We start from the raw sequence: 10,764 nt of genomic DNA, 5'->3' as shown, positions 1-10,764 counted from the left end.
CGAAAGGCCCCGGGGGGTGGTTCGTGGTGGTGGCGGCAGCTTTTTCTCCACCAAGTTAATGATGTATTTTATGATTTTTGCTTTTAATTTCAGCCTTCTCCAGCCAAACACCAGGTCTGCCAGTGCGCCAGGCCCCAGAGCCGTGGGTGGGAGTAGCAGGAGGGCCGGGTGTAGCATGGTGCTGGAGGACGCCTTTCGGCCCCTGTCCTCGGCCCCGCGGCGCCGGATGGATGGCTTGAGGCGGGCGGCTTGCGCTGTGCTCAAAAACCGGAGGAGTCGGGACAGGGGGGAAATTTGGGTACCTCAGTCTTTAGCAGCCGCTTCCTCAGGGCTCTGGGTTACATCTCCCAGGGCACCGTTCCTCACAGCAGGACTAACTCGCTGAGTTTTCCAGTCTGACTAGCCTCTGTGGCTCGCGTTTCAGCTTTCCCCATGTTTGATTTAGTTGGCGGAGGCCACATTCACCAAAAACCGGTGTATTTTGGCGAAAACTGGTTCTGGCTCCTGCCTGTAACATCTGCAGGAACGGGCTGGCCTCTCTACCCTTGTGTACAGTTCAAACCCAAGCTCGTTAAATATTTATACCTCGTACCGTGGGTCTTATATCTGTACAGGCCCTGTGACAGCGCAAATGTTTTCAAACCCCGTTTGGCCGTGGTTTCTAGACTAACCCTTCCAAGCGCTCTTTTACCCCTGCAGTAATTCTCACAGCAAGCCGCCTGCCTGCGGAGGTATGCAACGGAGGGACAGAAATAGCAGGTTTTTTTGGGACCAAGTCCCAGCTGCGGCTGGAGGCCAGAGCGTAGGGGTTACTGCAGTTAAAACCCTGTATTTACTCTACATGGGCAGGAGAGATTTTAATGTATTTTTAAAAAACACGCAAGTGGAGCCTCCACTCCTGCGAGGCAGCACACCAAAGGCCTGATTCCCCTTGTGCAGCGTTAGCCCTTGTAGGCTGTTGCAGAGGGTGTATAAAATCCTGCCAGGGAGGGCTGGATTTTAACCTGCTGCAATAAATAGGGAAACAGCCCCCCTGTTGTGCCAAGCCCACCGTAGCACTGGGAAAGGCTCCCCGTGGGGACCAGCTACTCGCTTGGCAACAAAGCTTGAGATTTACGTCAGCCTCCCGCAAAGCACTGATGTTTATTGTAAGTGCCCTTTCTGATTCCCTTTGAATTCCCCCTCGTTGTTGCTCGAGTTAAACCCATCTGTTTGCCTGGTGTCTTGGAAGGGAAAAGAGCACGTGGTGCTGCTGCTGCGGGCTGGCGTCGGCTCTCGGCAGCCACGAAGCAAACGACGCTGCTGGCAGGTGCTGCCGGCTTTTGCTCTAACTCCTGGTTCCTCCCTCTGCTGAATTGCCTCCAGCTGCCACAGGACTTATCCACCCCTCTCCTCACCGCCAGACCATGGGTCTGGGTCCTGTTTGTAGGACCGAGTTACGACAAAAGTGTCTTTTTTTTTTTTTTTTCCTAGCAAAAAGGAAGCAGTGCTGTGTTTTCACCCGTCTTCAGCCACCCTGCAGGCCCGTGTTCCTGACTGCTGCCCTTGGGTGCAAAGCGGCGCGGTCCCCGTTCGTGGGGGACGGCGCGGGCAGTAGGTACCTGGTTCCTGTATGTGCAGAGTTTGTTGGGGCTGGTGGCTGTGGTGTCTGGAGGGAGGTGTGACACCAGAACCAGGTTAGGCAGAGCGATGGTTACCGAGATCGTTGGGTTTTGGGGTACGTGGCTCACCGGGAGAGGCGTCGGGAGCTGGGTCTCCCTTCCTCTGGGCAAGAGGAAGCTGAGGGGTGTCTACCAGCAGGCTGTGGCTCCTGGCCAAAGATGACGGAGCCAGTTTCTTCTCAAATGCAAGGGGCAACAGCCACAAGCTGGGGTTTGGGAGCTTCGGGCTCCTCGTCTGTGAGGGTGGCGTTACCCTAGACAAGGTGACGCCAAAGTTGGAGGCTCTGTCCTTGGGGAATTGCAGGACTTGGCTGCGCAAAGCCTTGGATGCCCTTGGCTGGGGCCGGTGTTGGTCTGTGGGGGCCGGAGAGGGGACGCTGGGGTCTTCCCTGCAACGCCACAGCTGCCCCAGGTCATGCAGGACTCGTGCTTTCCCAGCCTGGCTGTTGCCTTTTCAGGAAGGCAGATACCACCTTGCTCGCAGGGGTCCCCACTCCTGTCCACAGCTGCTTTTGTGTCGCTGAGCCTTTTGGTGAACGGGTGCAAGCGGGATTTAGAGGGTTGCGGGTTTTGGACTGAGTAGGGAGAGATCTTGGTGCAGAAACCGTGAGAGAAGTTGTCTGCTCCGGGTCGGCCGGCGGGTTACCAGCTCCCTCCCAGCCTCAAGGCCATCAGCAAGCGCAGACTCTGCGTTTAGTGCCATGTTTGCAAGCTAAGAGACACAAGTTTGCTGCTCAGAGCCATGATTTCTTGTGTCTGTTGGGCTGCCGATGACTGTGCTGGCTTCCAAGTAACGCGGGGATGCGATTTACTTACTGGCTTCTGTGCTTTGTGTCCTGATTATGTCAGAGGTAGCTTATCTCCTCTTAACACCCTGGCTGTAGAGATCAAGCAGGGCTCTCCCTCTCAGTCCTCGCGTTTCCCGGTCCGGGCTGAGATGTCTGAATTCTTCCCCTTTGTCACTGATCCTGGGTCACCCTTGACAACCCTGCCAGAAACGTCCTCTGATTTAGGGTGCTGTAGGTGAGACTGTGGCCTGATGGGTGCCGATGCTAAAGGGGAGCGAGTTGCGTGGAGCTGCAGGTAAACTAGCTGGAGGAACTTAGGGTTGGCTCAAGTTGCACATCCAGAGTTAGCAGGGTCCAGGGAAGCCTCGTTTAACCCAGCGCCGTTCTTCAGCCTGCAAAACAGGGGTACCCAGCTCAGAGGGGTGCCAAAATCGTGCTAATGTCTCTGTAACGCCCTGAGAACGTATGAAAATGAGCTTTGAATGAAGTTGCTTGTTTGGGATAAATATTTGATGTGCGCAGCGTGAACAAAACGGCCCTGTCCTGGCGCGTTTTCAGCTCTTTTCTTTCTGTTTCAGAGCAAAATGTTCCTGGTCGGACTCTCGGGTGGAATCGCGTCGGGGAAGAGCACGGTGGTGGCCGTACTCCGGGAACTGGGCTGTGCTGTGATTGATGCTGATGTTATTGCCAGAGAGGGTGAGTTTTGCATAGTTGATCTTTCTCCCTGAGGTTCCCCTGACAACTGGGATTGACGCGGGGAAGCGCAGTCGGCAGAGGGTGCTCTGGGTACATTAGATAAGTGTTTCCCTCCCATTCCCCAGTTGACGAGGCTGCATGGAGCAGCTGTGTCGGGGGGATTGGAACTAGGATATATTTTAATAAAGAAATAAAATAAGATCATGTCCTAGTAAAGACCGTGGGGAGATCTTGCCCTGAGTTTCCCTCTCCTGGAGTGCAATGCTTCCCAGCTTTGAAAGCCAACTCCGGGCAAAATAAATGCGGTTCTCTGTAAAGCAGGTTCCCTCGGCTGATCTGATGTCCCCCCTAAACCCCGGGACACCCAGCCTGTAACGTGGTTACGTTAGGTGGGATCACTAACACGCTTGAAAAAGAATTTCCCTCAGTGCTGGATGTTGCTTGGTTGTAAATACTGAGAGATTGGTCCACAAAATTACTTGTGCCTTAATGCACTCAAAAAAAGAGGCTCCAAATATCCCAGATCAGAGGGAGTTTGGTCTGTGCTTCTGCACAGCACACCTGCCTCTCGCTGCCCTGGAAATGTGCTGTCCTGGCTACAGAAAAGACCCAGAAATCCAGATCTGTTGCCTCAGCAGGACTGGAGCAGACCCTGCTCTCCCCGATTATCTGCGCGATGGGGGGCGAGATGTTAGTCCCTCCGTACCACCGGGATAACGAGGAGAGCAGCGCTCGCCCCGGGAAGGGCTGCTGATTTTGTATGCGGAAGGTTTCGGGTCTGCAGCTGAGCAGTGGTGCAGGCAGTGTCATTCTGAAGTGCCTGCGCTTTTCTATTTGGTGAAGAACTTGCCGTGTAGCCGCTCAAAGCTGTGATGCTCTTAACATTTTATTGCACTGTAATTCCCCTCGAGGTGTGGAAAATTTGCTGGAGGTGCTAAAAGCCCTCAGAGACGATAGGAAAACACTGCAGATACTCAGTGTCGGTTTTCTACCAATCACTTCATTTTTCCCCAAGTCCTTTTTTACATGTGTTTATTTACTATATGGATTTCACCCATCCTGAAACTACCTCAATGTGAAATTCCACGGGAGAAAGAAATGGGTCTTAAAGATTTTTGTTAGGTTGGCCTGAGGTTACAACCTGTGGCAATGTTCCTGGATTTTGGAGAGAAAATCACATACGGTCTGTCATGCTCTGTGGTTAGCCTCAGTTTGGTCTTGATTATGGTTTTATTACTGCATCGTTTTTGTTCGTGGTTTTTTGGTGGCTTTAAAATTATACACGTGTGTAACGTCAGGGTCCCTGCAAATACCTATTGGGAATTGATCTCTTAGAAGGTTTCTGAGTTCATTCTCGTGAAGAATTTGGTGACTAAGGTGAAAGACAGTAAAAAAAAAAAAACAACAAAAAAACCAAACCTTAGTAGCAGCCAGAGCCAACTTGTAGCAGCCAGGCCGTATTCAGCTAGCACTGAAGTTTTCAGCTAAAATAAGCCTGACGCTGGTCCCCGTCCCTTTAGGATCTCCCTGCTCGACTCCTCGCCCTGCAGGCGGTGGGAATCGGCTCAGCCCCCGTTCCTGCCCGTGCCGTGGCTGGTAGCCGTCAGCGAGTCCTCCCACCCTGCTGACTTCTGACCCCAAGCAGCAGCACGCACGAGGAGGGCTGTGGCGCTGAATTAATGTTTGCAGAATGCTTCGATCTCTCGAGTGTCAGCCCTCAAAGGGACCTTGGGCTGAGAGGGTTTTTTTGCAGACGCATTTCTGCAGCACCGATGCCAGGTGTCTGCCGGGCTGTAGCGCTGAGCCACGCCGGTCTCGGTTCAGCGTGTGCTGGCAGGCAGATGTGCTGCCCGCTGAGGAGAATAAGCTCGGTTATTTAATGAACAAAACTCATTTGAGGCCGATTGCTGATGCAAACACCGACTGTGCTGTAGAACTGGCTCTAACCTCTGGCTGTTTAATGTTATCAGTGGTGCAGCTACACTTCAAGGCCTATCGGCAGATAGTGCATTACTTTGGCACCGAGATCCTCTTCGAGAATGGAGAGATAAATCGTGAGGCTCTAGGAAACATTATCTTCTCCCACCCGGAGAAACGGCAGCTGCTGAACTCCATCACCCACCCGGAGATCCAGAAGGAGATGCTGAAGCAGATCTTGAAGTACTTTATGCTAGGTAAGAGGCCGGGCAATTCTGGCGTCTCAGCACACCGGGGCTCCTGCTCAGGCAGGAGCTGTCTCCGCTCGCTCTGCCTTTGGTTTTAAAGTGGGGAGGGGGACGGGGAAGGAGAAAGGGAACCGACGTTGAGTGACGGCCTTTGTGCTCTGCCACCGGTGGCCTTTCACGTCAGCGGTTGATTCATTTCTGCCTTTCACTGCTGCCCTTCACCACCTTCTTCTTCTATGGTTTAAAGTACATCTGTAGGGCCTGAGAAAAGCATTGTGAGACCTCTTCTGAGATTACTTGCTGGATAATGTCATACCTTCCGAAACGGCCAAATATTCTTCCCTGCCCCCAACCTCCCTGGGCTTCGATGAAAGCTGCGGAGCCCTTTTAGTTTCGATAAGGTGAGAAATGGGCTGACAGCTGTGGTTTCCAAAGTCCCGCTTTTTCCCCTGATAAATATAACAAATTCAGCTGTCAAACTTGGTCTAATCAAATGCCAGATAAGATCACCAGCTGTTTCGGAGGTCTCCGTGTAGACAGAAGGATGTCTTAATAGAGTCAGTCTGGTTTCATGGAGCTTATCAAAGCTGAGCCCTGTGACAGCTGAATAGGCCTGTGCCGGGGCACTGCGGGGGCCGTGCTCTGCTGCGGGGTGAGGAGGAGGAGGAGAAAGCGCGAAGGAAGCAACAGGCGGGAAAGCCGGGAGCCAGAGATGGAGTCTTGAACCCGGGGCTGCGGGCTCGGGAGGCGGATGCTGTCCTGCCCCTCGGCGAGAGCACTGTGTGTCTTCAGCAGGCTGCTCTGTCCTCATTAGTCAGGTTTTAATGATTTGGGATAGCTAGATGTTGTCTCTAAGGATCGCTGCGTAAGGAAAGCTCTTATTGATCAAACTGTAGGGCAGCAAGAAGTCTCTCTGGGCAGAGATGCTGGTAAAATGGTGGCTTGCTGGATGATGATGTCTTTGTCAAGGCTTTTATTGCCGTGGCCAGCTCAGTTAGGGGGTTTGGGTTGTTATAAAGAGGGGACACCACCAAAACTGGAGGTGTCCCCACGGCTGGGACATACACAGGGGAGCAAGGTCCTGACTTGCAGCTTTTCCCTACCCTTGCCTGCTCCTCTGGGCTCAACGGGGCGTACCCCCACGTCCCCAAACGCTGCTGTCTGCCGGGGGAGTTGGCGCTTGCGAAGGGCAGAGGCACGTGGAGAGCCTGGGGTGGGCTGCAGGGACCGGGAGGACGGCGGCTGGCGGTTACGAGCTCTCCTCCGCCAGCTGCTCCGCATGGTGACGGTGGTTTTGAACCAAACTTGGCCAGTTTTGGGGGGGTTTCAGGCCCTGGGGCTGTGCCTGGAGGCACCCCCGCATTTCAGCGTCACAGCTGTGAGAGGTCTGCAAGGATTTCCTTGCTCCCATTGGAAAAATGGAACTGTTTAGCTAAAGCTTTCCATAAAGGGAGGAAAACTGAGCTGGGAAACATCGGCTCAAATGACCGCAGCCTGGCGAAGTCTTGGACACGCGAAAGAGAGGAGAGCAAATTCTGCTGTGGGCACTGCTCCCCTGGAGAGGCCAGCAACGACGGCGTGACTGCCGCTCTCGCCAGCCAGGCACAGGCGCTTTCATTTGAGCTTCTCATTTCAGCTCCTCGTTATATTTCTGCAGCTTCACCTTTGGTCTGAGATCATCCAGGTTAGGGTTTGTTGTTAGGGTGGTTGGGTTTTTTTGTTGTTTTTTTTTTTTTTTTCCTCTGGAAAGTTGGAACAAAATCATTTCCTCCCTCCGAGAGGAAGGAGGGCAAGCATGCTCTGCTCTCCTCTCGGCTGTAATCACGGAGCTATAGAGCTCTCCCGCTTGCTTTGCTGGAGCAGCCATGGCCGCGGTGCGCGTGCAGCACGAGGGATTTGGGGAATCTGAGTAACGCTATGCCCTTTGGGGGGGGTGGGGGGTGTGTCATTTCTGCAGGCTACCGCTACGTGATCCTCGACATCCCTCTGCTCTTCGAGACCAACAGATTGACCAAGTTTATGAAATACACGGTCTTGGTTTATTGGTAAGTGCCACGTGAACCACGAGGACCGGGATGCTGCCACCTCTCTTAGAGGCTGGAGGGGACCGTCACGTCCCTCCTGCTCCGGTGAGGATTTAGCTTCGGCCTTGGTGTGAAGCCTTTCGATAACACCACCTCTTTTCTGTAGGTGTGAGAAGCGGCACCTTCCTTTATCCTAGTGTACGAGGGGCATTTACTGAGGTTTCCCCGAAACCTGGCACCATCGTACGGGGGAAATCTCTGTCACTGGACCTTCCGCAACCCGTGCTCCGCTGACTGGGGCAGGGTTTGGGGCACTGCCCCAGTGTTATGTGCCATGGGAATGCCAAAAACACGCAGCGGGGTCAGCCTGGGCAGCGCTGCAAGTGCTGGCTCCACTGATCCGAGCGCGGGATGCCTGCGCCGGATCCGAAATGAAGCGGGGAGCATCTCCCCCCCCACACACTTTACCCCGGCTTTTTCCCCTCGTGCCGAGGAAGGCAGGCAAACCCCCTCTTCCCTCCCACACCCCCATCTCAGCGCCACCCTCCTGTCCCGGCAGTGACCCGCCGACGCAGCTCTCCCGGCTGATGAAGAGGAACGGGCTGTCCCAGGCGGAGGCAGAAGCTCGCATCGCCTCCCAGCTGCCGCTGGACGAGAAGCGCAAATTAGCGAGTCACGTCATTGACAACTCGGGGGACCGGGAGAGCATGCGCCAGCAGGTCCTGAGGCTGCACGCCCGCCTGGAGGATTCCCTGGATTTCCTCTGGGCACGGCTGGCAGTGGGCGCAGTTGTAGCCGGGCTTGGAGGGCTGGTGTACCTCCTCCTCCGGCATTTCATCTCTTAATTCACCTTTCCTTTTTGTCATGGAAGAGGCCTGAATTTCCAGGTTTGAAAAGGGCAGTGAAAGGCCACCTCTTTTAATGAGCTTTGCCAGCAGAATGCAGACAGTGGGATGAGGCGTCTCCTCGCAGACCTCCCAAGGTGAACAGAGGGGATTTTTTTTCCGGCACTGTTTCCCATCTCCTTTCTTCCTGCTCAGGTTCTTACCCACCAGCTGTGTCTGTGGGGTGGGACCGCTCCCCTTTCGTGGCTGCAGCCTCTGGAGGGGATGAGGCTCTCGTTATCCCCCCGTGGGTCTGTACAGTGGGACTTCAGTGAATTTAGGCACTTTAACGTCTTCCAGAACAATCTCTTCACTGGGGGAGCAGGTGGCCTCTCAGGTCCTGTTTGTGCTAGCAGGTATCCCCAGGTTGATCCCCTCCTAGCTCGCAGCCCCGGCTAATCTGAATTTGGACATGAGATTTCCTCTTCTTTCACGTTGATTTAATGGAAACATGTTAAATCTGCCTGGGGGGGACAGACAGGGCCTCATTTCACATGGCTTAGGTGTTCAGCTGGCTGCTCGCTTGCCCTCCCTCCTGTCCTCATCACTTGTGGGTCACCCTTGGCTTTGGATCTGAGGGTATGATACGTCCCCGGAGCAGGCTGAGACCTGGGACCTGCCTCGCTGAAACTCATTTACTGCTGTTTTGAGTTTTCCTTCGGCGGCAGTTTCCCCGCGGGAGAGCACGAGTCTGGGCGAAACAGGTGCTGGCTCTTCACGTTCGTTTTAATAAAGTGCTAAACAGCAGCCGGCTCCCCACGGCTCTGCAACCTGCGGGCTGCCAGCGCTGCTCTTTCCTGGCCCGCTCCCAGGTTGTTCCTATGCCGGGGCACGGCTGCGCTCTGTAAAGTTCACCGCACGCAAGCGGAGCTGATGAGCGCGCTCGTGCTTTTTCCCCGGTACACATCCCTGCAGCGGTCCCAGGGAGCTGCTCGGAGCATCAGCCCCCCTACACTACACATCCCTGCAGCGGTCGAGCTGCTCGGAGCATCAGCCCCCCCACCGTGAGCTGGCTTCCCGGGATGCGATCCTGGGACTCGCTGTGGTTTTCTGTGGTCAGCGCTTTCCCCCCAGGGCAGCCCTGTCCTGCTGCCACCCCCACTCCGTCCTGCTGCCACTCCCCTGTCCCAGCGTTTTGAGAAAGGCGGGTGTTGCCAGCCCCTGCCCCCCTCCTGCCTGCGCACGGTGGTCCCCGGCGTCCTCCGGTGTGCTTGGGCTCCGACCCACCTTCCCGCCCTCCTGCCTGGGCTTGTTGGCCCAGCAGGCAGGGATGCAGCAGAGCGAGGCAGCGTCCTCGCTGTCCCCAGTGCCAGCCTCTGGGCACAGGGACCTTTCCCAGGGTGTCACAGCCCTGCCCAGCCACATGTGCCCCTTTTTGGGGCCGGGCACCCTTCCTACACTCTCCTCTGAGCCCAGCTGCGCACCCGGGGGTCCCGTGTCTCGCTTGCCTGGGGAGACCCACTGGTCCCTGTGCAGCTACAGCCCCAGGAGAGCATCCCCGAGCTGGGGCACCCACCCTGGGTACCCCAACTTTTCAGGCAGTGCTGGGGGGAGCCGTACGCAAGCGATAACCCTCTGCCGGTCCCCTCCCCTGCCTTTTAATGCTCCCTTAATTGCGGTGGTGATGCCGGGAGTCCCTTGCAGCCAGCCATAAATCAGGGCTGGAGCAGGACTGTCTCAGCCCGAGATAAGCTCTGATTGCCTTCCTCCCTCCCGGCTCCCCCCCCGCGGGAGGGGCTGGGGGGGGGGGGGGGGGGGGGAGGAAGGAGAAAGCGAGACGGGCACCATAATCGCATTTGGCGCTTCGTTCCTGCCCTGCTGACGTTTGCCAGCCGCTAACGAGTTTAGCAGGGCCAAGGGAGCGAGCGGTTTCAGGGGGACGGCGAGGCACGGTGCTCCCCCACAGTGCCAGCCAGGGCTGGCCTGGCCTCGGGGTGCCCGGTTTGGGGTGCCTGGTGCCCTGGTCTGAGCTGGGGGTCGAGCCCCCTGCGTGGGCTGCATGCCTGGGTACTGGCACCCACCGGGGAAGGGCTCCCGAGCCTGGTGCTTGGCCACTGAGTCCCTCCTGTGGGTGCTGATGTCCCTCCCGTGGGTGCCGTGCGGTACCTTGGCACGGCAGCTGCCCCAGCATCGCCCCAGCACCTGCAGACCTGCCTGGGTCCTGCTCCCGGCCTCCCCCCACCCCACCCTCTTGGGGACAAGCTGGCAGGACACCCTCTGTCCATGGCAGCGGCCGCGTGGCTCAGCCCGCAGCCGTCCCGGATGGCTCTGCTCCGTGGGCTGCTGGGTGGCATCGACAGCTCAATCGATGGCTGTGGAGGGGGCCTGAAGGGCAGCGTGTGTCCAGCCGGGGACACATCCTGGCTGAGACCCCTGCGCTCGTGACATGGATGCTGCCCCCCTGAGCTGCCTCCACGGGGGGCTCCCGTGGCCCGCGGGTGCCAGCGGAGGCCCAGGGGCGCTGCGCCACGTCCCCCAGCACCGGCACGTCCCCCGGGCCCTGCGAGCTGAGGCCGCCCCAGCTCACCGCGCCTACCGCCATCGAT

The 10,764-nt window shown here is 56.6% G+C and overlaps 1 protein-coding gene across 2 annotated transcripts; it reads left to right on the top strand.

Annotated features, from left to right (window-relative positions):
• The first annotated feature begins 1,478 nt into the window (after nucleotides 1-1,478).
• Nucleotides 1,479-8,986, top strand: DCAKD (dephospho-CoA kinase domain containing). 2 transcript variants are annotated; one of them, XM_009287859.2, is made up of 5 exons: nucleotides 1,479-1,593; nucleotides 3,028-3,145; nucleotides 5,116-5,319; nucleotides 7,268-7,355; nucleotides 7,894-8,986. In XM_009287859.2, exons 2-5 carry the CDS (start codon nucleotides 3,034-3,036, stop codon nucleotides 8,177-8,179), a joined length of 690 nt encoding a protein of 229 aa, XP_009286134.1. In that variant the 5' UTR covers nucleotides 1,479-1,593; nucleotides 3,028-3,033; the 3' UTR covers nucleotides 8,180-8,986. The 2 variants fall into 2 exon arrangements, with proteins under 2 accessions (XP_009286134.1, XP_009286133.1); XM_009287858.2 differs by having other exon boundaries at nucleotides 1,479-1,597.
• The last annotated feature ends 1,778 nt before the right edge of the window (nucleotides 8,987-10,764 follow it).

This window comes from Aptenodytes forsteri, unplaced genomic scaffold (genome assembly GCF_000699145.1).
Source record: "Aptenodytes forsteri isolate BGI_AS27 unplaced genomic scaffold, ASM69914v1 Scaffold249, whole genome shotgun sequence".
In the NCBI taxonomy this organism is placed as follows: Eukaryota; Metazoa; Chordata; class Aves; order Sphenisciformes; family Spheniscidae; genus Aptenodytes; species Aptenodytes forsteri.
Note: the sequence above shows the minus strand (reverse complement) of the source record. Positions and strands in the feature narration are given on the sequence as shown.

What these genes read in the sequence shown, in the direction of transcription:
- DCAKD (XM_009287859.2), top strand. Translation starts at nt 3,034, where the DNA reads ATGTTCCTGGTCGGACTCTCGGGTGGAATCGCGTCGGGGAAGAGCACG. An exon ending in TGATGTTATTGCCAGAGAGG is followed by an intron (nt 3,146 to 5,115) that starts GTGAGTTTTGCA and finishes TAATGTTATCAG; the next exon opens with TGGTGCAGCTACACTTCAAG. An exon ending in CTTGAAGTACTTTATGCTAG is followed by an intron (nt 5,320 to 7,267) that starts GTAAGAGGCCGG and finishes TCATTTCTGCAG; the next exon opens with GCTACCGCTACGTGATCCTC.